A 25,072-nucleotide genomic window follows, 5' to 3' on the forward strand; every position below is an offset into this window, starting at 1 on the left:
GAGGCTCATGCTACTCTCCGCAATCCACACACAACTTACCACGCACCCCAATGAGAGCGAGAACCACTAATCGTGACCACAAGGAGGTTACCCCATGTGACTCTTTCCTCCCTTGCAACCGGGCCAATTTGGTTGCTTAGCACACCCTGGATTCGAACTCGCGACTCCACGGGTGATAGTCAGCATCAATACTCGCTGAGCTACCCAGGCCCCCTTATTTGTGGCACATTTTTAATCTTTACGTCTTTTTCACTAACCACCTGCAATCCATCTTAACTGGACACTAAATGTGGCATATTTAAATTAATATTTAAAATAATTGTAATTATTTTCAGTGCAAAAAGCCTCCTATCTGCGACCTGCAAGTTTGAGAATTGCTTTGTGCAAATTGCGTGAATTTTGTCGCCGTGCTTGCAACGTTAAAACATTGCATATTTCCTTTAGTGAATCAGGTGCTAAAGCAACACATATACATCATTCTGAAGGAATTTTTACGGGAAAACAAGGCAAAGTAGTAATTGAGAAAATGGCAATGTTTCATTTAAGCAACATCCACCTTTTAAAATCCTTGTGGGACATTTTTTATCAGACTGGATGTGACATCATACAAGCTCTATTTCTTACCACTCTTCTCATCAGTAGACCAACTTCTGTAACTTTGACCTGTTAGTCTTTTTAACCATCTCTGCTAGGTGTGTTGGAGCATTGGACGTTGAACATGAAATCAAATCCAATTTCCAGTCAGACATCAGATTATTTTGACCTCATATATTGTTAGGATCGTAAATGAAGTCATTTTCCGTTTAATTAGTCATTTTATTTTGCATCATGCTATGGGATGACATGATCACCTGATATCTATATTTGATGCATAGAGGTCCTCTGTGTACTGATAACCAATGAAAGCTTCAGCTGTGATCATATGCAGCGTGTTCACCTGTGAAACAACCCTCTACTTACAGTCTTATCTCTGTCTCTTATAGAGAAGAAACAGGAGAAGGCTGCAGCCAGTCCAGGTGAGTGGGATTATGACAGTTGGCACAGAGCCAAGCTGGAGGGCTCTCTGGTAACTACTTATCTGCCTGCTGCACAGATTAGCATCAATTACCATTATATTATGAGGCTAGACAATGAGACATATCTTCTCTGACACGTTGAAGTAGAATTGCTTACCCAGCACAACTCTTAGCTGTAGAGAATACAGTGAACATATCATCCTGAGACCAAGCAAAAAGTTATAATAAATATTATGTTAATGTTAATTCAATTGTATATTTATTTATTGTCATTACAGTGCACTTGAAGTAATGAAAAATATATATATATATACTATTGTGTGTGTGTGTGTGTGTGTGTGTGTGTGTGTGTGTGTGTGTGTGTGTGTGTGTGCGTGCGTGTAGCGGTTAGCATGCTACACTACAAAACTGGCAACCTGAGTTCGAATCCTGCTCATGGCCAACACCAGTGACGATTATCTGAATCGGTCCCGGGCCTCCCTTCGGTCGATTCAGCCTAAAATGAGTACCTGGTGCGGTGTGTAAAACATCGGCATTGGGGAGACAAAGGCGGTTGGGTGTGGTGCTGGCCACCCACCCCCTTGTGTACTGTTCTGGCCTTCATAGGTGCTTGCTAACAGCACTTGCCCCTACCCCTACAGTCTGTTAAGGCTAAATGGGGGATCTTTGTTTTTGTGTGTGAAATATTAATATTTTTATATAAATTAAATATAAATATTATTTTTGTCCTGAAATAAAGTATACTGTAGGTAAACATGACGGTTTGTCAATCAACAACCTTTACAATTTTTAAATATATTTTTATGCACACTTTATACATATGAATTAGCAGTACCTTTTTAATTTGTGTTTACTCTTTTAGATTATCGTTCAGCATTTTGCCATAGACACTTCAAATTCAACTAAATATGTATTAGCCAATGTTTGCGCATTGGTTCTTAACTGTGTTATGAAACATAGTACAGAATTATTTGTTCATAATATAATATTTGCTTTATGATTTATTACACAAACCAAAACGTTGTTCCCACCATTATACATTTTCAAATGTTTTTAAATTAACAGATAATTTTGTGACATGTTGTAATACAAAAAAACAAAACAGAAAATTTATCAATAATCAATTTAATAACTTGGGAAAAGTTTTCATATTTCCTAGGGGTACTGTTATTTTTTACCCTATTCACCTGTGAAAACATATTCAACATATTCATATATATATATACTGTAAATGCATATTCAAGTCCCAATTTCCATTATAGAGGATATCAAAGAAATGAATTTGTTCCTTGTAAAACGAAATCGTACTGTTCTTTGAAAACTCACTAACATTTTCTGAGATGTTTTATTTAAATGGAACAGTTTGAAATCCATCAAATATTAATGAGAATAACAAAACAATACTGCTGTTTCTCCTTCCATAATATATGCTGAATTGTGATGATGCTTGCATGTTTAAAAAGTAATTAGTGGAAGTTGTCATGATCAAACCCCAAACATTTGGGATACTTGAAAAGTCCAGGATGTCCTCTATAAGGTAAAACGGTGGCATGTATCATCTTAAATAAATTCACTAAAAACCAATGTGCTCTACGGAGGATAAAGGCGATAAAGCGGCATTTTCTGACCTGACATTGGTCTGAAATATCCAGGAAAGTATCCAGTAAGTTATTATTGTGTGTGTTGCTTAGTATGTCACTCTTTCATTCGTTTTCATTGGTACCTTTTGTCTGGTGGTCTGTGTGTGAAGTTGTGTGCTATGTCGCTGATCGTAATGAGCTGCGCAGACGTGTGATCGACTGGTTGCAGACAGAGGTTGTTCCAGATGGCTGGTTCACCAAGGGTTCCAACTTTACTGATATACTTCTCAAGTACTTCAAGGTTTGTACACTGGTTTCATATATTAAATGAATGAGAATTTGTGTAGTTTAGTAATTATATTTTTATTGAATTAATTCTTGTCTGCAAAGGGTAGTATTTTGCAGCAACAGTCGTAATGATTTTCTTTTTCTTGGGAATACCCTTGTGTGTCACACTCTTGTCTAAACTAGTCTATTCATGCTGTAAACACAACGGTGTATTGACAATCAGTGGAGATGTGCACAGATGATAGCAGAGAGATAAGACAATGTCCGGCCCAAAATATATATATATATTTTTTCCATTACATTTTAGATTGTTTAGAAGTATACATTTTTTAAATGGCATAAAATTTGACTTTTTATTTATTTATTATTTTACATTTAGGGTCATTGGACAGTATTTTATTATGGCTTCAAAGCAGTTTGATTTAGTTCCTTCAGCCGCAAGGCTTTGTCTGTATTACCCTCCACAGGGACTATCTGCCCTCCTGTTGATCTTCAAAGTAGCTTTAAGACGTGCCCAATCATTTTCCTGACAACGTAAGACACGTCTAAAACGTCTTCTGTATGCATATCAGCAGTTCAGACACTCATGCCCTCATGATGGATCCGCCTGTTCAAAGTTAGCTGAGCTCACCTTTGCGTTTACAAAGCTGTGACGCACAGACGGCTGAAGAACAGGCCTGTACAGCCGTCACCAAAATCTATATATATCGACCTGGCCACTATCATTTCACCAGAATAATCCATATTAAGGTCCTGTTTATTTTTTATCATTCTTTGAAAGAATTACAGTAAATATACGTAATCAATGGAGGAGGGGTGTAGTGGACTAGCTTTGGAGGGCAAAAGCAAGAAGTTTTACTCAATCTTGAACACTATTTCTACACATTAATTGTTCATAACATCTAGATTTTTGGTGAACAGGATCAGTGTACAGGCAGAGAATATGCTCTCCTGACAAACTCCTGAGACAAGATTAAATTAATAGCATAAGCGAAACTAAGAGTCTGTCTTAGATATATATCTAAATGTCTATACATTTTCATCAGCATGTAGTGTAGCACAGTTGTTCTCAACTGATGGGTTGCGACCCCAAAATGGGCTGTGCAGTTTATGATAATATTAATATATTTTGTGTTTTATTTTAAGGGTAAAGTACAATAAACATTGTGGTATTGTGTTGGGACTTGATGTCCTTGAAATCTGGGTCCTGAAAAAAACCAAGTGATGTAGTATATCTCTAAGTCTTTGGTCTCACTGTCCACTTCTAACCTGCACTGATTTGTAGACAACTCGGTAGATAGCTGAAACGATCAGACATAGTTATCTTGTCAGGTTATCTCGCTCTGAGCAAACTTCACTGCAACACCTGCACAGTGACAAGATAACACCACTGGTTGGAGTCTGGTCTGTGACGTCACCAAACTCTGTTCAGTGTAAATGTCTAAAAAAGAGGAAAAATCCCCACTGAAAGTGAACGACTTGGGTGGTTTAATCCATTAGCATGGATTAAACCATTACCATTAGCATTAGTGGAAGTTGAAGGATTGTACAATAATTCAGTAAGCAAGTTTTATCTGCTAACAATATGTAACAAAGGGGAGAATTCACTTAGACTGAATTACATCATTTATCTGCACAAGCTGACTGGATTGTTTTAGCAACCTTGTCACTTAAAGGAATAGTTCACTCAAAAATTATAATTATTTAATTCTCACTTACTCACCCTTATGGGTCTCAAACTCAAATTACTTTTTTAATCTGCGGAACACACAAGAAGAAGCAAACTTTCAAACTCAAAAAGGCCATAAAAGGTAGAGAAAAATATTTCATATGACTCAAGTGGTTTAATCTGGTCAGTTCTCTTATGAACATGCAAGGTTGCATGTGTCATGCATGAACAAGCTTCTCTTATAAATGTGCATAGGAGAGCTGGACAGAAGTGAAGCTTTTTGGTGAATAAGTACTGATTTTTTTTAGTTTTATACCCAAAGTGAGTGTATCGCTTCAGAAGAAATGGACCAAACCACTCAAGTCGGGGTCCTGGGTAGCTCAGCAAGTAAAATGTTGGAGTCATGAGTTCGAATCCAGGGTGTGCTGAGTGACTCCAGCCAGGTCTCCTAAGCAACCAAATTGGCCCGGTTGCTAGGGAGGGTAGAGTCACTTGTGGTGACTATAATATGTGGTACTCGCGCTCGGTAGGGCACGTGGTGAGTTGTGAGTGGATGCTGCAGAGAATAGCGTGAAGCCTCTACATTGCCACATTATTGTTATCCAATGTCTGTGATTCTTTGCCCACTCTAACCTTTTATTTTTGTTTTTCTGTTCCAAAAGTGGCTTTTTTTCTTTGCAATTCTTCCCTTAAGGCCTGCACCCCTGAGACTTTTATTTACTGTTGTACATGAAACTGATGTTGAGCGGGTAGAATTAAATGAAGCTGTCAGCTAAGGACATGCGAGGCATCTATTTCTCAAATTAGAGATTCTGATGTACTTATCCTCTTATTTAGTTGTACATCTGGCCTTCCACATCTCTTCCTGTCCTTGTTAGAGCCAGTCATACTTTTTCTTTGAAGACTGTAGTGTACACCTCTGTATGAAATCTTCTAGTTTCTAGAGAAAGTTTATTTTTTGCCATTTTTCACCTAATATTGACCTTAAGACATGCCAGTCTATTGCAACTCAAAAACAAACACAAAGACAATGTTAAGCTTCATTTAATAAACTAAATAGCTTTCAACAAGTAATTTTCTAGAACCAAATTAGCAATTTAGCATGATTACTCAAGGATAAGGTGTTGGAGGGAAAAATAATTAAAATAGTGATGGTGCTGTTTTTTACATCAGTAATGTCCTGACTATACTTTGTGATCAGTTATATGTCACTTTGGTGAATTAAAGTACCAATTTCCTTCCAAAACAGCAAAATCTGTAAATTTTTCCAAACTTTTGGCCACCGGTGTAAATATAGATGTTTAATATGCTCTTATTCATCCTTTGCTCTTCCAGAATTACGATAACGGTGACTCTGAGCTGAATTCTGCCGAGCTGCTTAAGTTCATTCAGCACAACGAGACCGCAGTCCAGTTGAACTCTTACGCTGATAAGGAGAACAACCACTTGCTCAGGTGACACACATATACAGTGAAAATCACGCTCATTCTCACAAACTGAATCTGTCTGCAATTTGCTGGTTTTACACCCGTGGTCTCCAATCATTTCCGCCATTATCTGAAAATGCTGACCATGCGAGTTTGGATGTATTCTGTGAAGTTTGCTTGGCTTGCCTAGGTCTTTGTGATAACAATTTGCTGAGAAGCAAGAACTAAGTAGCCTGAAGAAGAGGATTAGCACGTCCAAAATTTTTAATTCTGTCATCATTTACTCACCTTCCTGTCTTGTTCAATTCTGTATGACTTTCTATTTTCATTAGCTGGTGAACTATTCCTTTAATCACTTGGCTAAACAATCCACAGTTATAATATTAAGAGAAACGTCCTTGTTATGTTTTCATTAGTTTTGTTCAAAACAGGTATGATAGGTGATGTAATCATTCTTCCTGTTTCTGTCACAACAGGGGTTATGGGTGTTTCATGTGTCCATCTGTTAAAATGAGCCAGAGGGGAAAATCCCCAATCCACTAACACTGATAATAACATTCAAACATTCCTCTGCACAATTGTGTCCTGCATTTCTAGAGAGCTGCATAGTCCATTGAAAAATACAAAAAGACTATGATTAACCCTAAATTTATTTGGCATATGAACAGAACACAAATTCCCCTCTGGATTACCTCTGAATAAATATTTTTTTTCTCAGCAGGAAAATACAAATTCTAGAATTTTTAATAATCCTCACATGTATCTCTCAGGAGCCTTTGTGTGGATGCTCTTATTGAGCTCTCCGATGAGAATGCTGACTGGAAGCTGAGTTTTGATGAATTCCTCAACTGCTTGAAACCAGGCTTCAGCCCACCTGAGAAGAGTAAGTCTCTACAATTATTGCTTGCTCTAAGTGCACCAGCAGGCAGATTACATACAGTAATTGTTATACATACTGATTTAATCTCATTTTTCAGAGTGATCTCTTTTGTGAAGTGAAGTGTACCGTACACACTGTGAATTTGGACCAGTCACCAGCAATCTAAGTTCTGCACAGTCATTAAAGGATTCATTTGAACATCTGTAAAGTTGTTCATACATTTAAAGGTTTACATATCATTTCATTGAAATTGAAATTATATGTTACATTGTCTACCCAAAGGTAAAATATGCTTTAGTCTGAACAGCCACATCAAAGTTATTTGGATGCAATGTGTGAGTGGTTAACAAGTGAACGATTGATTGGATTCTGGACAACATCATGAGATGCAAATCGACAATGTTCACATACCCTGAAATCTACTGACAAGCGGCATCCCTATCAGACATTTTTGCATGAATTTAAACTATTGAAATGCTATTGAAATCTGCACCGTCTCTACGACATTGGTTCTGTTCCTGTAGAAACCAGAGAGTAACCGAGTTCACATAAACAATAGTGCATTTGAACTCTTTAGTCCACTGACAGTTAGGTTTAGGGTTGGGGGTAGGGTTAATAAAAAATGCATTCCTGTCAACCGTTTTATGCCATTTACATCTAAAAACCACTCCATTTTGGCACCACCCTGAAATTTTACATGGACAATACTTCCAGCTTTTGCCACTGGGGCTGTGATTTCAACTTTTTGGGGGGAATTTTGGTAAGCACATTTCGATTTCAGCAGCAGAACTTTCGACCTGTTATCGCTGAATTAACAGTGTGTTCAGACACAGTTTTGCATGGCTGGGTATATAGTCCAGTAATGCCTCTGATGCTTATATTGTCTGATGCACCTCATGAGCTCAGCACCATGGCAAAGTGACATGAAGGACATTGCCAGAGACAAACTTTTCCATCCTTGTTTCCACAATGAGATACTCTCTAATGTCTCTTGATGTCATGCTGGCACTTAAATCATTACAATAGAAACCAGTGTAGATTCACCAGATACTGACTACACTGTCTAAACAAACAGATATGATTTCATTATTTCTGTCCTTCGGATGAGATTTTAAACCAAGGTCCTGACACTCTGTGGTCACTAAAAATCCCAGGGCACTTCTTGTAAAGAGTAGGGGTGTAACCCCAGAATCCTCGACAAATTCTTGTCAATCATGGCCTCCTAATAATTCCCATCCCTGAATTGGCTGTATAACTGTACTCTCTCCTCTCCACCATCAACCGGTTTGTGGTGAGTGCACTATGGCTGCCGTCGCATCACCCAGGTGGATACTGCACACTGGTGGTTATTGAGTCCCTTTTCGGAATGTAAAGCACTTCGAGTGTAGTGTAAAACAAGCGTTTATAATATATAACATGAATTCATTCATTCACTTAAAAAAAATGTGGACATTCCTAAAGATCAGATTTGAAAATAAATTGGATTTATGCACAGTGTAAACAAAGCCATAGTGGTTTTTAACACTAAATGATTAATAGAAGCTCTAGCTTTGGCAGTTTGCTTACATATACTTATACAAAGTTGAATTCCACAGTATTCCCAGAAGTGTAGTTCTGTGCAAAGTGAGGGCAAAAGAGGGATTTTCCACTCTTCCATAGAACATTCCTCAGGCTGAAAAGCACTGCATGCAGAACTAGGTGAAAGTTCTGTAGGAGGGATTACTTTTCTTTTGTACCTCTCATGGTATGACGTCATGTATAGCTTCATTTACTCATAAATCACAACATTGACCTGTGGATCTGTCACAGAGGATTAAAGAGACCATGCTGAGGAAGACGATAAAGATTTGGAGAGGGATATATCACATTTACTCTGAGAGCACTTAACATACTACATAGCAGCTTTCAAAACAGCATTTCTGATAATATACAGAAACATAAAGCAGATGTCCTGGCCAAAACTTAAAGAACTTCAGATCTACGCAGTCATATTCGTTTACATCTTACATTTTGCCTGAATTGTAGAAACATAGTCTTTCCACAGCAGTAATTTCCTTTCTTGAATTTGGGAATCTAGGACACAGCCAAATTTAGTTGCAGCCATGTAATACATGTCTTTTACACAAAATGACTGCGTTTTTACAGGTCTCGCTAGTTACAATGTAGTTTATGAGGAATAAATCGTCAGTAATGAATATTACATGTTTTATACATGCTTCCTTGTTCCTTGTATACATGCTTCCCAACAATAATTGCAGATTTAAGTACATATTTTGCTTCCCCTTGCATTTAAGCTAATGTAGAAGGATGGTGGTTGGCAATGATTCATATATTCTGTGTGAATGTATTGATGAACCCAGTATGTGTATTAATATAGAGTGCGCTCTGGAAGACGAGACCTATGAGGATGGAGCTGAGACACAGGTGGACTGCAATCGATGCGTCTGTGCATGTGGAAACTGGGTCTGCACTGCCATGACTTGCGATGGTAAGATTAAATCACCCAACTCATGTTATCATCAAGTTTTTAATACAAAAACTAATTATTACAAGAGAAGTAATCTGATTCTTTAAAATTATTTAAAAAAAATGTGTATTCTCTCCACAGAGAAAACTCCAGCTATTGAGACTGATGGAGGTCAGGACATGACAGAGGAGGAGTGGACCCGGCGCGTGGCTGAACTCAACAAGCATCAGGTCAGCTGACCGGCTTCAAATGTGTTTCTTCAAATACGCATCTTTGTATCTAACTGCTTTTTATGTCACATTTCCAACCTGTGAATGCAGCATCATTCAAATGCAGTAGTTATGAAAAGCAAAAATGCTATTGTAGAAAACCACTATTACCTGTCAGGCACGATTCATTTAGTCCACGAGTGAAAGTGGCTGGTCATGTGATCCTAACATGGGAGTCCTGCATCAGGGGACCGTCTCCATGCAGATTAAAACAGCTTTTATATGTCTTCTGATATGACCTTATCCTTATCTCATGTGAGTCATCATGATCTTAGACATACACTCACTGGCCACTTTATTAGGTACTCTGTACATCTACTTATTCGTGTGATTATCTAATCAGCCAATCGTGTGGCAGCAGTGTAATGCTGATAAAATCATGCAGATATGGGTCAGGAGCTTCAGTTAATGGTCACATCAACCATCAGAATGGGGACAAAATGTGATCTCAGTGATTTATTGGAGCCAGATGGGCTGGGTTGAGTAAAGAACCAGTGAGCGGCAGTTCTGTGGACGAAAACGCCTTGTTGATGAGAGAGGTCAGCGGTGAATGGCCAGACTGGTTCGAGCTGACAGACAGGCTACGATAACTCAGATAAATGCTCTGTGAGCAGAATAGCATCTCAGAATGCACAACACATCGAACCTTTAGGCAGATTGCTACAAAAGTAGACCACATCGATTTCCACTTTTGTCAGCAAAGAACAGAAAGCTGAGGCTGTAGTGGGCCTACCATTTGTGTACCTCAGCAGAAATCCAGATTTGTCAGACCAGGTGATGTTTTTCCAATTGTCTACTGTGCAGTTTTGGTGAGCCTGTGCCCTCTGCAGCCTCAGTTTCCTGTTCTAAGCTGGCAGCAGTGGTACCATTGTGCCAACTGAGTTTGTAGCCTTGACATTTCAACTGACTTTTTAGAGGACTGTAAACTGCAGGTAGTGACCTTCCTTAAAGGGAGTTAAGTGTAATTTTAGTGAAATGCAATCTCGCTCTGTCCGTTTGTTAGCCCAGGGCAGAAATCGGCTGACTTGTAACCTTTTTACTTCATTAGGAAACTGTGGAGAAGATGAAGTCCAGCACAAAAGAGGTCTAAAACAAAAGACAAGCAGAGGGAGATGTAGAAGAAATTCCTCTCCTGCTGATCACAATCAGGACTCCTGAGATTATGTACTGTTATTGGAAGAAATACACAACTTTTTGATTAATAGGTTATTTCTTATTACTTTTATTGCTGTCCTTATTGCATCTATTCTTTGGTTAATTTGTTTTATGTTACAGTTGTACTTTTGTACGTATTTCACAATTAGCTTTTCACCTTTTTGTATGTTGATTTGTGTCTTTAAGTGCTGTAATTTGTTTGATTGTATCACTCCAAACGTTGCCGAAGAGGCCTCAGCACTTTGTTTTCGGGGCCCTCTGTTTTATTCACCATTGTTTTAATGTGTTATTCTTTTTACCATTTATTTGTTTGTAATATGTGGAAATATGTTATTTGTGTTTGAGACAATGGCAATAGAAGAAGAGAGAATAGGAAAGATGGGGGAGTGAGCTTGACAACCAAAGATTACGAAGAAATCAGCTAAGAACACAAACTGCTGGTTTTATTACAGCTTCAAAACAAGAGATGTCCTTTTTTACTTAGATGGTGAATATTCATATAAAGTCACATCAACTGAGGCTTGGTCATGCCCACTCTCTCTCTCTCTTACGCTCATCATGGTGAAGACAGTCATAGTCTTAAGACCTTTCGTAAAGGTGCTAATGGTAGTATTCCTCTCTTTTGCTGCTTTGTCCACTCGCTTTAGATTGTAGGCGATACAAAGGCCAGAAGCATGCTTTATGCAAGTACATGCACACAGATCTGAGCGCTTTGCTAACTCATTGCTAACGTGCAATCTGAACATGTTTACCGCGTGTTTTTGCATTATGGTGGCAATAGAATTACCTTCAAAATCTTTGCTATTAAACTGAATGTTTTGTTATTCTTCAACTGTTGCTCCGCCATGACAGTAGTTAGCTTAAAAGAGAAGACTCACCGTAGAAGCAGATAGTTCACACTAATGTCCGCTATAGCGCATCTTGTGGCAACGTTGAGACTGCAGCACATAATTACGTTGCGTTCTGAATTGCGGTCTTACACATTTTGAAATGCAACAATGCAAAAAATCAAGCTTTTGCGTAGCTAGATGCGTCTGCGGTCACATACTTGCGTAGAGTGTTTTTTGGCCTTAAAGGGATAGTTCATCCAACAAATTAATATTCAATATTTACTCGCCCTCATGTCATCCCAGATGTTTATGACTTTCTTTCTTCTGCTGAACACAAATGAAGATTTTAGAAAAATATTTCACCTCTATAAATTCATACAATGCAAGTGAATGGTGGCCAGAATTTAGAAGCTCCAAAAAGCACATAAAGGCAGCATAGTGGTTTAATCCATGTCTTCTGTAGCTATCCAATAGGATTTGAGTGAGAACAGATCAAAATATTACTCCTTTTTCAATATTAACCTTCTCCTTGGCGATCATGATTTCAAGCTCGATTACACTTCCTATAGAGCCATATAGTGCTCTGCACGTGAATCACTAGGAAGTGTAATCGAGCTTGAAATCATGATCATGCCTAGCGATTGCAATGTTCAGTGAAAAAAGGAGTTATATTTTGGTTTGTTCCAACACAACAAAACCGACTGGATCTTTTCTGAAGACATGGATTAAACCACTGGAGTCGAATGGATTTCTTTTATGCTGCCATTATGTGCTTTTTGCAGCTTCACAGTTCTGGCCACCATTCACTCCCATTGTATGGACCTACAGAGCTGAAATATTGTAAAAATCTTCCTTTGAGTTCAGCAGAAGAAAAGAGTCATACACATCTGGGATGGCATGAGGGTGAGTAAAAGATTAGAGAATATTAATTTTTGGGTGAACTATCCCTTTAATTAGGACATAAGACTTTAGATGTGGGAACAGCAACAGAGACATGAAGTGTTAAAATGTGGCTCAGTGGAGAGAGCAAGTAATACTTTTGAATTATACAGCTGAATTGCGTAATTTCTGTGCCACTAGAGTTACCAAATGGAATTGTACACATAGTACAAACTCACACCACTGGATGGGCCCATGATGTTTTGTAAGGCTGGTCAGGATGCTCAAATAAACAGAGCAGTTGTATTAGTGCCACAGTGTTTACAATTTTTGAGGCAATCAACTTACAAATGGCTTACTCATAATTGTCTCTGCATATTAAGCTGGGATAGGAGTATTTTAACGCTGAAGTAATTACACACTCAAGTTTTAATATCATACTGGGGCGACAAACATGATCTTTCTTCTGTGACCATGTCAGCGCAGGTCTTGAATTAGATTAGGTCACCTCCTTCATAGATTAGAACACCTTTGCTGTACAAATGCATTAGCTAAACTTGAGCTTATACTGATGTTAGTTGCTAAAGGCAGTTTATGTTGAAACTCAAACTGTGCTCAGTCCCACACTGATGCGTTTTTTTAACAGGTAAAAATAAACCAACAAGACAGAAATCCAATACATAGTGGACCTGAACTGAGGTTAGTCATGTTCTATCAACTAACCAGTTGTTTTACAGAGAAACGACTGAGTGCAGAGAGAGTGACCTGAAACCAAAGCCTGATGTTTAAGATTTTTAAAATGTACGAAAATCTCCAGGTATGCCATTACTCTGGACCCAGCAACTACTTTATACCTGTTACATAATATAGAAAAGGATTAGAGTCGCTATTGCCTCTGTAGAGTAGATGCATTCTTACAGAATTGAGAGAGTTTGTATGTGTGCAAAAATACATGTGTGTTTGTGTGTGTTAGCTTGTTTGTGGTAATGAGTGCCTTAAATATATGAACAGCATGCCATAAAGTGGCTTCTTCTGTATGTATAAACCATCTAATATAGGACACAGTGCACATGAACTTTACAGTATTGTGAACACCTAGCAAATGCCTTTTATATGCCTGTCTTATTCAGTGGGGCAGAATTAAAACATTTTATTCGGGAGAAAAAAAACACTTGTTCAGTCTTTTTTTTTTTAATGGGGTGGCATGCAGACTATGAGGGGTGGCAACACCAAAGCATGTGCAATCCGTAGTTCTTATGGATCAAGGTACCAAGCTTCATTGCAACAAGTACTAGTTCACTAATTGGAGTCATTAACAAATTATAAATGAAATCCATGAATTTGTAGTACAACTGCATTTCCACAGGAACCACATTATAACCGTTTTGTTACCGATTTCCCAACATAAAAAAATAATAATTCTCCAGTGTACAAAGACACATCAACAAATTCTAAATGTTCCTTATCTTAACATAAAACTGGTAATCTGGAATAAACTTCACCACATTATTTTGTGAAGTGTACCCATGGGTGGAGAGTGCATGCATACCCAATGCTATTCTGCTAATAAAATCCTGTAGGCCTATCAACTTTATAACAGCTGGAATAAGACATTTAACACAAAGTTAGTTCTAAATAAAAGTACAGGAAAACTGTACTTTGGGAGAGTAAGAAGGAGATTACTGTAAGAAGTAGTAATAAATGTGTTCTTGCACAGTGATGGTTAAACTGGCCTGAAATGTGTGTGTGTGCGAACACTGGCTTTAAGAGTCAGATAGTTTCTGCCGTTATTCACTTAAACACAATGCCTTGCATGACAAATACATACATTTAAAACAGCAAATGCACACCCTAAAAAGGTCTCAAATTAAATCTTTACATTTCAAATGAACAGCCATGGTCATGAAAAGAACTCACTGACCCCTTACATAATGAATCCTAGCAACAGAGGTGATTGCATAACAATCAGGTTGTGTTTCAAGGCCCACAGACCCTAAAAACAAGAGAAAGCGCGTAATGTAATTCACCCATGCTTTAGAAGAGATGGGATCAGATGTCTGGCAGCTTCATGAGAACTGGGATATTCTTAAGAGTTCATTTGTAAATTATACTAGCATTCTAGTTTTCGCTAGTACTAGTAAAGGGTTAATCCGGTGGGCGGAGCCAGCGACCAGTTTAACCCGGAAACAAGAGTGATAATTCACAGACTGTAGTGTGTGTAAGAGGCCATGAGGCGGATCTAGGTTATACATGGACGGAGTGTTTGCAATCAACTAGAACTGTTTGTCTGTTTTGAAAGAATAAAATGGAGGGGTTTGAAGGAGCCAATATCGGCGAAGGTGTTTTAGATCTGTCCCGTTTGAATCTGAACAATTTGAGTCTCGACAGGGTTAGCGAGAAACGACGGAAAGACACGAAGCAGCTGTACGTGTGTTATAACCGAATCTCGCTTCTGTCCGACTCCATTTGTCTGTTCTCTAATCTGGAGTTTCTGGACATCAGCAATAACACGCTGTCGGTCATCTGTGAGGACATCACACGACTCGCCAAACTCAAAACCCTCGTAGCCAAGAATAATCGTTTAAATGAGTTTTCTCTGCCTAAAGACTTCGGCTCTCTGCAGCTGGAGGTGTTGAATCTGAGTGGAAACAGGTTTGAAGAGATGCCGATGCAGTGTTTGCAAATGCAGCAGCTACAGTCTCTATCTCTGGGAGGAAACAGACTGAAAAGCATCCCAGCAGAGATAGACAATCTGACCAGGTAATGTTGCATGGGAAAACTGTACTGGACTGTCTCTGGCAGCTCACAGGGACTTTTGGGAGACAGCTCGTTTTTGCAGGATTGCCAGTTAAAATAAATAAATGAATAAATAAGAGTATGTTAGTCTTTTATAATCCTTAAAAAGTTCCTTAACGAAATAATTCTCCAGGAAGTGACATCATTTGTGGTGGGGAAAACAATAGCACAAACCTCATATTAGGAAAGTATTTCATGATAAATATGATGTTTTGTGCTATTATTTTGGTTTGTTTTACTCTCGCATACCAATTTTGATAAAATTGTAGGAATTGGTATGATATATTTTTTATAACAAATTTTAAAAGATACTGTGTAAAAGGAATGACCCTCCAAATGTGGTAGTTATGAATGTTTCACTTTTTTTCAGTGTTGAAAATATTAATGAGTTATTTGATGAAATAAGAAGAGTTTATGCAGTCTGTGAAAACAGTTGTTTGGTATTCTGAGTGAATCGTCGTGAGTATATGCAAATCAATTCAAAGGATTACACAACAGCAGTGATTGTAGAGGTAGAGTTGAAATAGTTAGAAAGTATATGGAGTATAGGAATAAATCTTTTGATGTATGATGTGAGATCAGTGACAGAATTTATATGAGCCAACCCCTCATTTTAAACCAGAATAAGACTCATCTATCAGATTTTATTGATCAGTGACTAATAAACATTCACTTCTGGATACTCATTCCACTCTAATATATATGCTTTATATGTCAGAAAAGATAAAGCAGCAGGCCTGGCACAAGGACCATTTTCACATGATGCCACATTTTTATCCGGAATAACCAGGAATGTGAAGTCTTCATGCTCCGCTTTACTGGTGTACAAAGGAAATGGAATTGTGCTGGCTGATGCAACTTTAAAAGTGCACAATCCAAAAGACAAATGGCTGCCTGTGTTTTTTTTTTTTTTTTGGTCTTCCTTTTTATATCTTGTGCTTGGAACAAAGTGCAGTGTGTGCAATTAAGAGGTCATGCTGACACAACTTGACATTGTTATGATCAATTCATAACCCTCATGATCAATTCCATGATTGACCACATAACAGTTTCCTCATGATGATGAGTCTCTTCTGTATCTTATCAGTGTTACTCTTAATTATTACTGACCTGCTCAAAAACAAACTCCTTCCTTAATGTGAAGGAAGAGTGGCACATATGGACTCATTCCACTAGCCCAGTGGCTGATTGCACTTTATTAACTGAGAACCGAAGACACTGGAAGCAAATATTTTCTCAGTCACTATTTTTGTGTTGTTTACCAGTAAATAATCTAAACATCCTTTTAACAAGATACATTTATGAGAACAGCAAAATTGCATAAAATAAGATCTTTAAAGTCTTAAGACAAGAATATAGAATTTATCTTAAAATAAGTTAAATGGCTACCCCAATGTTTATATTATAGAACATATTCTATAACTTTAACTGTTTATTTTCACTTCCCCAATGGCAAATTGTGGGGAAGTAATTACACATTTTTTAGTTTCATATAAAAAATACAGATATTTAGATCTATCAATCCACTGTTGTAGCTTGATATGAAAGTGTCTATGCTGAATGCATACATCTTAATCTAACTGGTATGCACTTGCAATAAATGCTCTTAACATAATCTGCCACATAAAAATCCCATAGTCTAGCATAGGCAGACTTCCAAATATAGGAATAAAGTCTGGTTCTGTTTGCAGCTTATTCTGGTCAAGAACCTCCCATTTTATGAAGTCATGGAAATTTGTATTTTGAATATTAAGTTTTGTTGTTATTGCTCTTCATAATTGTAATCTCTATGAAAGGATTTGTTAAAAATTCTTTACCAGTAATCCTAGAAAAAGAAAAGTAATGGAAATATTATAAAAATTAATTGCTCAAAGTGTGTGAACACTGCTGATATTTATATATAAAAAAAGTTGTTGTACTTGTGTGCAATATGCATTAGACAGTCAGAGGGTAGTTCACTAAAATTGTACACTTAGATATACTTAGTTTTTCTGTGTTGTGAATCAGAGTGTGCCTGGTCGACCTTGTTGCCTTTCAATGCATATTCTTTTGAACGCATGCACATTACAACTGTTCTGATACTTTTTAAGTATAGTCAATGGCAGGCACCCCCCCCAATTTAGAATACCCAATTCCCACTACTTAGTAGGTCCTCATTGTGGCGCAGTTACTTGCCTCTATCCAGGTGGTGGAGGATAAGTCTCAGTTACCTCTGCTTCTGAGATAGTCAATCCGCACAGCTTATCTCGTGGTTCGCTGTGCATGACGCCGTGGAGACTCGCAGCATGTGGAGACTCATGCTACTCTCCATGATCCACGCACCACTTACCACGCGCCCCATTGAGAACGAGGAGGTTACCCCATGTGACTCTACCCTCCCTAGCCACCGGGCCAATTTGGTTGCTTAGGAGACCTGGCTGGAGTCACTCAGCACGCCCTGCATTCAAACTCACGACTCTAGGGGTGGTTGTCAGTGTCAATACTCTCTGAGCTACCCAGGCCCCCTACTTGATTTAAATACACAGCAACATTTCAGCTCTGGTGCACATACTTAAACAAGATTAAGGGTGGTTAGTGAATAAGTCACAGGTTTTTGTGTTGAAATACCACAATCTTAAGTGGTGCAACTGTTGAGTGAATTCACTCCTCAGTGAACAGACTGTGGGCAGTATGTGGTTTTGCCTTCTGAGGCTGAGACTATAGTTTAAAACATTATAATTATTTAACAGTATGTATTAAAGTATGTTAAAAAATAATAGAAATGTCTATATTGAACTCAAACTGTTTTGATGACAGGTACTTATTTTTTTAAACTAACCAAAAGACTTTCATTTGGGCTTTGACTAGCTGCCCTGCAGAGGCAATGCATGTGAATGGTAAGCTGTCAGGGATCAGTTTGCAGCGGAATAGTGGCCCCAGTTGAGCTGTGCTGGAACAGTGAGTCTGGTGAGGCCGACTTGGCAAACTGCCATCCTATAATAAAGAGATATGTGGGCCAACAGGGCAGATTACACACAGAGTAGGTCTCTTTGCTATCTCTGTCTACTGTGGTAATTGCAGAGACTAATCCGAGATGGGATGGCGAAGGGAATGAGGTATTGAAGCAAAAATGAATGCCTCTTTTAAGTGTCAACGGAGGACAAAGAAATGGACTGAGTGGTCAGTAATGGTTGTCTCTCTCTCTCTCACCCCATTTGTCTATTAGTTTCAACGCTATTTTGACAATGATAAGATTTCTGAGAGGAAGACATTCTTTGTGTGAAGCCCACACAAGTGGTTAACACAGACACAACAAAAAGGGATGTTTGCAGAATATCTCTCCATTATCGTTAAACGTCCACACACACACACACACACACACACACACAAAATGTATGAATTCTTTTCCAAGCCTGGGAAAGTCATGAATATAAAAACAATCTGTCTTGGAAAAGTCATCAAAATGTCCATAGTAAATATACATTTTTGTCAACCTGGTCTCGTTGTGAAAAAGTGACTATATACATTTTGGCAAAACTTGTTAATTTGTCTCCAGATACAATTCCCTGCAGTTTCCAGGAGAAATGAACACTAGAGGCACTACTACAACTGTGTGTTTTCATGAAATCATGACTTTAATGGCTGATTATGACTTTATAAATGCTTATTTTTTCTTTCTATTACTCATACCCTGATATTTTATGATATCGACACACTTTTACTCAAACGCATGTTCAAAAACTTTACATTTTAAAGCTTTTATTACAGACTCGCCTACATATATACATTTATTCCAACACGTATATCTTGCGTGTTAGCTCACCTGATAGAGTGTTGGACTTCGAGTCGGAGGACCGCGGTTCAAGGGCAGCCATGAACTCAAGCTGACACGTGAAAATAAAAAATAATTTGCTTTTTCATTTCGCTTCTGCATTTAAAACACTAATGGTTAAGTTTAGGTGTTGATTTGGTAAGTTTTTTCCTTTTGTAAGCATTTCATTTATATTTTAAAACACTATTGGTTTGGTTCAGGCAAAAGTTTTAGGTTAGGGAGGTATGTTTTAAAAAAAGTCTAAAATTCACCTTAAAACCGTGTCTGAATACGACACTATTATACTTGTTTTGGCGCCCCCAACTGGACATTTCACTAGAAACCTGCAGCTAAATGTGCTATACAGTATGTAAACTTTGAATTGCAAAAAGTTTGTCATGAGTCATGTTCAATTTTTCTTTAGCTGGGTTTCCATCCAAATGTTTTGCCTTTTAAAAAAAAAAAATGAGACTAAAGAAAATGCAAATCGTTAACTGCGTTACATCCAAAAGATATTTTTGTTAAAAAGGTTTACTGATATAGGTGATGGTAAAGTATCAAGAAGTGTCAACAAATCTTTTTTCCATTTAACCTGTTATATTTCGATAAATTTAGATGTTGCAAAAAAACATTTTTTGAAACATTGTCGTCTAGAAAAATGCCATTAACTTAAATTAAGTGCCACATGACAGAATTTACATCACATGTGTCCTCACAACAGAAATTATATTTAGAGAGGTAAATTATTGAACCACAACTGTTGTGTTAATCAAGGTGACTAGGTATACAACCTTAAGTCATTATATTGTGTGTGTGAATCATTACTCGCACTGGTAAAGGATGGTAAATGGTCTTAACCAGCTTATGATAACTTGAACAGATCTGATGAATATCTCGTAATCGACAAGTGCCTGGAGAACAATGGATGGACACCCTTAGCGATTAATGTAATCGCAGTGGCCATCTGTTGGAGGAAGAACGGGGATGTGCTTGCCATCCTACGCACCGTAAACCTGTGGCACAAGGTGCATGCATTTCTTTAATAGCTGTGCACACATTATATACACATCGATGGACGGTAGGTTTACGAACCACAAAAGTTTGCCCAACTATTTTGTATTCTGCGTAGGTTGCCAGTTTGAACCGGGCGATGGCGATCCATTTGACCGCCAACATCAGGACTTATGAATTGGCACAGCACCTCAAACGTTGGCTGTGAATTCCTAAAATGTTGCAGACAAATTATTTTTTATAAAGTGTCTCTCCACCCCAACAGGCATGGTCTCTTTAAGACCCATAGGTTTTGTCACATAAGAAATGTTACTTGCAGTCCTATCAGATAAGGAACTGCTCCATTTTGACGTTGACTTCTGATATTTGCTACTATTGCAATTATTTGGGACAATAAAATGATATTAAGCTGGCCAATTTCAATAAATTTTCTCAATACTCATTTTACAAAGATTTAGGGACAAAATTGATCTGGGATTCGAAAGGTACACAATTAGCGATATACACGAAATTCTGCATGGAAAGGCTCATGGGCAGATAAACTTTATGCGACAATGTGTTTAAGCATTATATCATGTCACTTTGTCCTGATGGAGTAGCTGAATGACCAAATGCACTAAAGAGGACTTTGTGGTTAAAGTTCAGTAAAAAAAAGAAGCATTCTTAAATTGGAATGATGTGTTAAAATGAAGATGTTTAATATTATAAGTATTATTTACAAACTGTACATATGGTGTTCAGATACCATATGACATGTTTGATTGAGAAACAGAGCAATGTTTTTATTTATTCATAAATTCTTCTTCCTGCCCAGAAGGGGTGATATGCAGGAAGAATGTGAATCACCAAAAACAGAAGGAGAATGTGAATGTGACTGAATATGATTTCTCACCCACACCTATCATATCACTTCAGAAGACATGGATTTAACCACCAGAGTCGTCAGGAGTACTTTTATGTTGCCCTTATGTACATTTTGAAGCTTCAAAATGTTGGCACTATTTCAGCTCTGTAGGTGAAAGGTTCTTCTAAAAATCATAATTTGTGTTCAGTAGATGAAAGAAAGTCATACATACCTGAGATGGCATGAAAGTGAGTAAATGATGAGAGAATTTTTGTTTTTGAATGGAGACCCAGAATTTGGCTGGATATGGTTCTCTTGTTGAGTAAAACTTACTGGCAATCCTGTAGGGATATCCGATTTAAGAGCAAATTATACTTTTGAGTCTTGAGTTCTATTCAACGATTACATCAAACCAGTTCACATATCAGTCTAATTGAATCATCAAATCATTTTCCATTGATCACAAATGAGTCGAAAGGTCATGAAAATTCTTTGGGAAAATTCTCAAAAACTGGGAGTGCTGCATAAACCAATGAGTCATGCTGCCATCCCCATGTATAACTATGTTTTGACTGTACTCATTTTGTCACCAATGCATTCATCCAAGTTTGACGTGTGTTGTTTGCACATGGTGTGCTTGCATTTATCAGTTGTTTGTAAGTCTGATTAGATAACCCATTTTCTCTCTCTAGTCTGGAGCTATTGTATTTGGGTGGTAACCAGATCACCTCCATCCCTGCTGAACTTGCCAACTTGCCCTACCTCAGTTACCTGGTTCTGTGTGATAATCGCATCCAGAGTGTCCCACCCCAACTCAACAGGTATGCATTGAGTTTTATTGCACACATGCTTGCATTCAAAGTGCCTAGTGTGTTCTCTAGTGCACTGGTTTTGTTTAAGGACCCAGATTTTACATTGGACGTCAAGTATCGATTCAGCACTGTATTAACATTGTTTGTTGTACAGAAGTGTTCTGTAACCAATCAGACTTTGAAATTTATTAATATTACAATGCACTACATAGGCCCTACAATATGAAAAATTAACATGACATAGGCTGAAAAGGGAAAGGTCTATTTTGTAAATGCATAAACAACAGCAGAAATGTAATTTACCAGCCTAAAAAAATGGAACAAACACTGGGCCAAATGTTAAAACAGGCTGCTGAATATGAGAAATACATGGACATTAAGTGTATAAACATGTGATTTTATTCAGCACAAACCATGTTTATTGTTCTATCTAGATAATCTACATTTAATGGGGGATTCTATTACCTTTTAGTTTTATTCTTGGTTTTCAAACGTCTTGGCATTTGCCAAACATCAAACAATGTTTTGATGTCAATAAAAAAGATGTGAGAGCCGTTTTCTAGTTGATAAGCCTATATATTTTTCTTTCCTAACAAAGCATGATTAAATGGCATTTTATTATTTGCCTTGGGCATTGTTTTTTCCTGCAAGCAACGCCCTAAAATATTCAAAAGTCTAATCAACATCTTTCCTTTCTCCTTGACAGACTCCATTCTCTGCGTTCTCTTAGTCTGCATAATAACCTGCTGACCTATCTTCCGAGAGAGATCCTGAGCCTGGTGCATCTTCAGGAGCTCAGTCTCCGTGGTAACCCCTTGGTTGTGCGCTTCATCAAGGACATGTTATATGACCCCCCCTCACTTCTGGAGCTGGCTGGCCGCACCATCAAAAGCAGGAACCTTCTGTACTCTCATCAAGACCTCCCAACCCACCTGGTCAACTACCTAGATATGTCCAGCAAGTGCCCCAACCCCAAGTGTGCAGGTGGGAGAAGGAATTTGATTTAGAATTAGTTTTGGAGGAAATTTAGTGTAAAAAGTACAATGATGCCTCATAGCGACCAGAGGCATATTAACACCTGGCAATTTTTTAGAAAAGTTACCATATTTTGTTTATGCTATGTAAACTATACTTGGCTTACAACTCAACTGTATATAGCTGTAGATTGCATGTAGCTTATATGTTTCTAGAGGATCGAGATAGTTTTGATATCAATGCAAGTCATTATAATTAAAAGAAAATATGATCTCAGTTGTCATATTTCAACTGTTTGGTGTGCTTTGTGTAATATTTTAAAATGTGCATCTAACTACATTATATCTTACCATTTCTAGGTGTTTATTTTGACTCATGCATTCGTCATATCAAGTTTGTGGATTTTTGCGGGAAGTATCGCCTGCCCCTGATGCACTACCTGTGCTCCCCAGAATGCACCTCTCCCTGCAGCTCCAATCCTCAGAGTGACGCTGACTCTGACGACGACAACAGTGTGCCTGCTGACCGCCTTCAAAGAGTTCTTCTTGGATAACCTCGCTCACCCCTCACAGATCTTTCTCTCTTTATCAGCAAGAACATAAAACTTTACTGCCAGTTGCCTCTCTAACCTCTCAACTGAAGCCAAATTATATTGCCAAGTGCGTGAAAATACGAAGGTATTCTGGGAAAGACATCTGCAGAAAGTTCTCAATTTTTTAACAAATGCCTTACCTTGCATTGCCAGAATAACTCAAACACTGGTATTTCAGAATAGTTGTTGTATAAAATAGTTATATTAACTATACTCTGTTTAGCTCTTGCACTTTTGTAATACATAGAAGAAACAGTTTAGGTACATGTATATCTTTTGCTCGGCAAAAGATTGATTTGTCTTAGAGGAGAGACGTTTTCACATAATGCACAAAGATCTACTGTGAATTCTAAAAAGATAAACATTGAGAGCACTATTACTTTTGGGCTTTGTAAGAGGTGTAAAGGTCAAGTAATTTCTGTGCCACTAGCATCACCAAACTGAATTGCAAACAGGTTTCTTAAACACTCCCACCAGTCTTTCATGTTTGGACTAACAGATAGCCCCACCCCAAACTCACACCATTGGGTGAGCCAGTGTAGCTGTGTTGGGCTGGTTTGGATCTTTGGAACCACCACAAAGCTTTACACTTTCAGGGTTAATCAACTTTCGAACACTCAATATACTTATCATATAAACTTGCTTATATTTGTCTCTGAATATTACAATTGAATAGCAGAGAGTATTTTAACATCCAAAAACATACACATTTTTGCTTATTCTGTTTATTCTTTCTACAAAACTGTAGTACATTGTGTTGAAGCTTTCATCTTTGAATTGCTAACACTAAGGTTATTGTCTGCTTTTGTTAATCTCCTCATGCAGTCAAAAACGGAAGTTCACCAATGTCTAAACTGTAAAACTTTGTATTAACAGTTAATTTTTCATTTAGACCTCCCGTTTCTATTAACTAGAAATATGCTATATTGTTACAGAGCTGATAGCAAACATTGTGAAGGGTGTGTGGCATTGTTCTCATGTGTTGATTGAATTTGAGCACACTACAAGGAACAGAAGTGATTGTTTTAAATCAACCTTTCTATGTTCTTCAGGAACTTTATATATTATTCGTACACTTTATTCACCTTTGTCCTACACTTTAGGCTTAACCAATGACATATTGACTATGCAGATAACTAATCCAAAATATTCCAGTGTTTTTAAAATAATACCCAAGTCTTTTTTACTGAATAATCTTTTATGACGTATATGCTATATCATTGATAAGATAGAATGTATTTTATTTAAGATGATGAAGGCCGGTTTGAATTACACTCACTCCTCTAATGGTTTATAAACATGTATTTGCACTTCTTATGTAGAGTACCATAATAAAATAATGTGTATATGACTAACAGTGTGTTTTTATTTTTCCATATTAATGTTAATAAATATTCTTCCAAAATAAAGGCAGCCATTTATTATGCATTTGCTAAATCAGTTGAACAAGTCAACGATTTTAAAATTGTGAACTTGGTTTTGTAGATTTTATTTTTAAATGGGTGAGTTGTCCTGGGCAGTCCTTCAATATTGTTTGAAAAGCATACCCTAATCAAGTTGCTTATGAGAATATCTAGATTACAGCTATGCATACTCCTGAGCAAAGGGTGGGTTCTTGAAAGAAGCTAAAATAAAAGGTAGTTTTTCACCATAATTTTTCATTTCAAAGTTTTGATTACATGAAATTCAAACACGAATCTGAGACTCAGACTTGATTCACACTGCAGTTACAAAAATAAATGGATCGAAATAAATTCAGTTACAGGAGACTTGACTTATGCGACCTTCACGT

At 37.6% G+C, this 25,072-nt stretch overlaps 2 protein-coding genes across 5 annotated transcripts in view; both read left to right on the plus strand.

The window, feature by feature from the left end:
- LOC127658745 (follistatin-related protein 1-like) overlaps positions 1-13,270 on the plus strand; it is a 57,442-nt gene extending 44,172 nt beyond the window's left edge. For all 4 annotated transcript variants that reach the window (XM_052148220.1, XM_052148221.1, XM_052148218.1 and 1 more), the window contains exons 5-11: positions 984-1,016; positions 2,767-2,897; positions 5,889-6,007; positions 6,751-6,863; positions 9,238-9,348; positions 9,469-9,557; positions 10,645-13,270. In XM_052148220.1, the coding sequence (XP_052004180.1) occupies positions 984-1,016; positions 2,767-2,897; positions 5,889-6,007; positions 6,751-6,863; positions 9,238-9,348; positions 9,469-9,557; positions 10,645-10,686 (638 nt within the window). In that variant the 3' untranslated portion in view covers positions 10,687-13,270. The remainder of the gene's footprint in view (positions 1-983; positions 1,017-2,766; positions 2,898-5,888; positions 6,008-6,750; positions 6,864-9,237; positions 9,349-9,468; positions 9,558-10,644) is intronic.
- Positions 13,271-14,641: 1,371 nt separating this feature from the next.
- Positions 14,642-24,704, plus strand: LOC127659013 (leucine-rich repeat-containing protein 58-like). The gene is made up of 4 exons (XM_052148620.1): positions 14,642-15,220; positions 21,594-21,722; positions 22,420-22,697; positions 23,048-24,704. Exons 1-4 carry the CDS (start codon positions 14,766-14,768, stop codon positions 23,239-23,241), a joined length of 1,056 nt encoding a protein of 351 aa, XP_052004580.1. The 5' UTR covers positions 14,642-14,765; the 3' UTR covers positions 23,242-24,704.
- Positions 24,705-25,072: the final 368 nt, after the last annotated feature.

This window comes from Xyrauchen texanus, chromosome 18, assembly GCF_025860055.1.
Source record: "Xyrauchen texanus isolate HMW12.3.18 chromosome 18, RBS_HiC_50CHRs, whole genome shotgun sequence".
Lineage (NCBI taxonomy): Eukaryota > Metazoa > Chordata > Actinopteri > Cypriniformes > Catostomidae > Xyrauchen > Xyrauchen texanus.

Bases quoted from the DNA above. Each gene is read 5' to 3' on its own strand.
- LOC127659013 (XM_052148620.1), top strand. From the start codon at position 14,766: ATGGAGGGGTTTGAAGGAGCCAATATCGGCGAAGGTGTTTTAGATCTG. The intron at 21,723-22,419 runs GTATGCATTGAG...TCTCCTTGACAG, and splicing joins GTCCCACCCCAACTCAACAG to ACTCCATTCTCTGCGTTCTC. The intron at 22,698-23,047 runs GTGGGAGAAGGA...TACCATTTCTAG, and splicing joins CCCCAACCCCAAGTGTGCAG to GTGTTTATTTTGACTCATGC.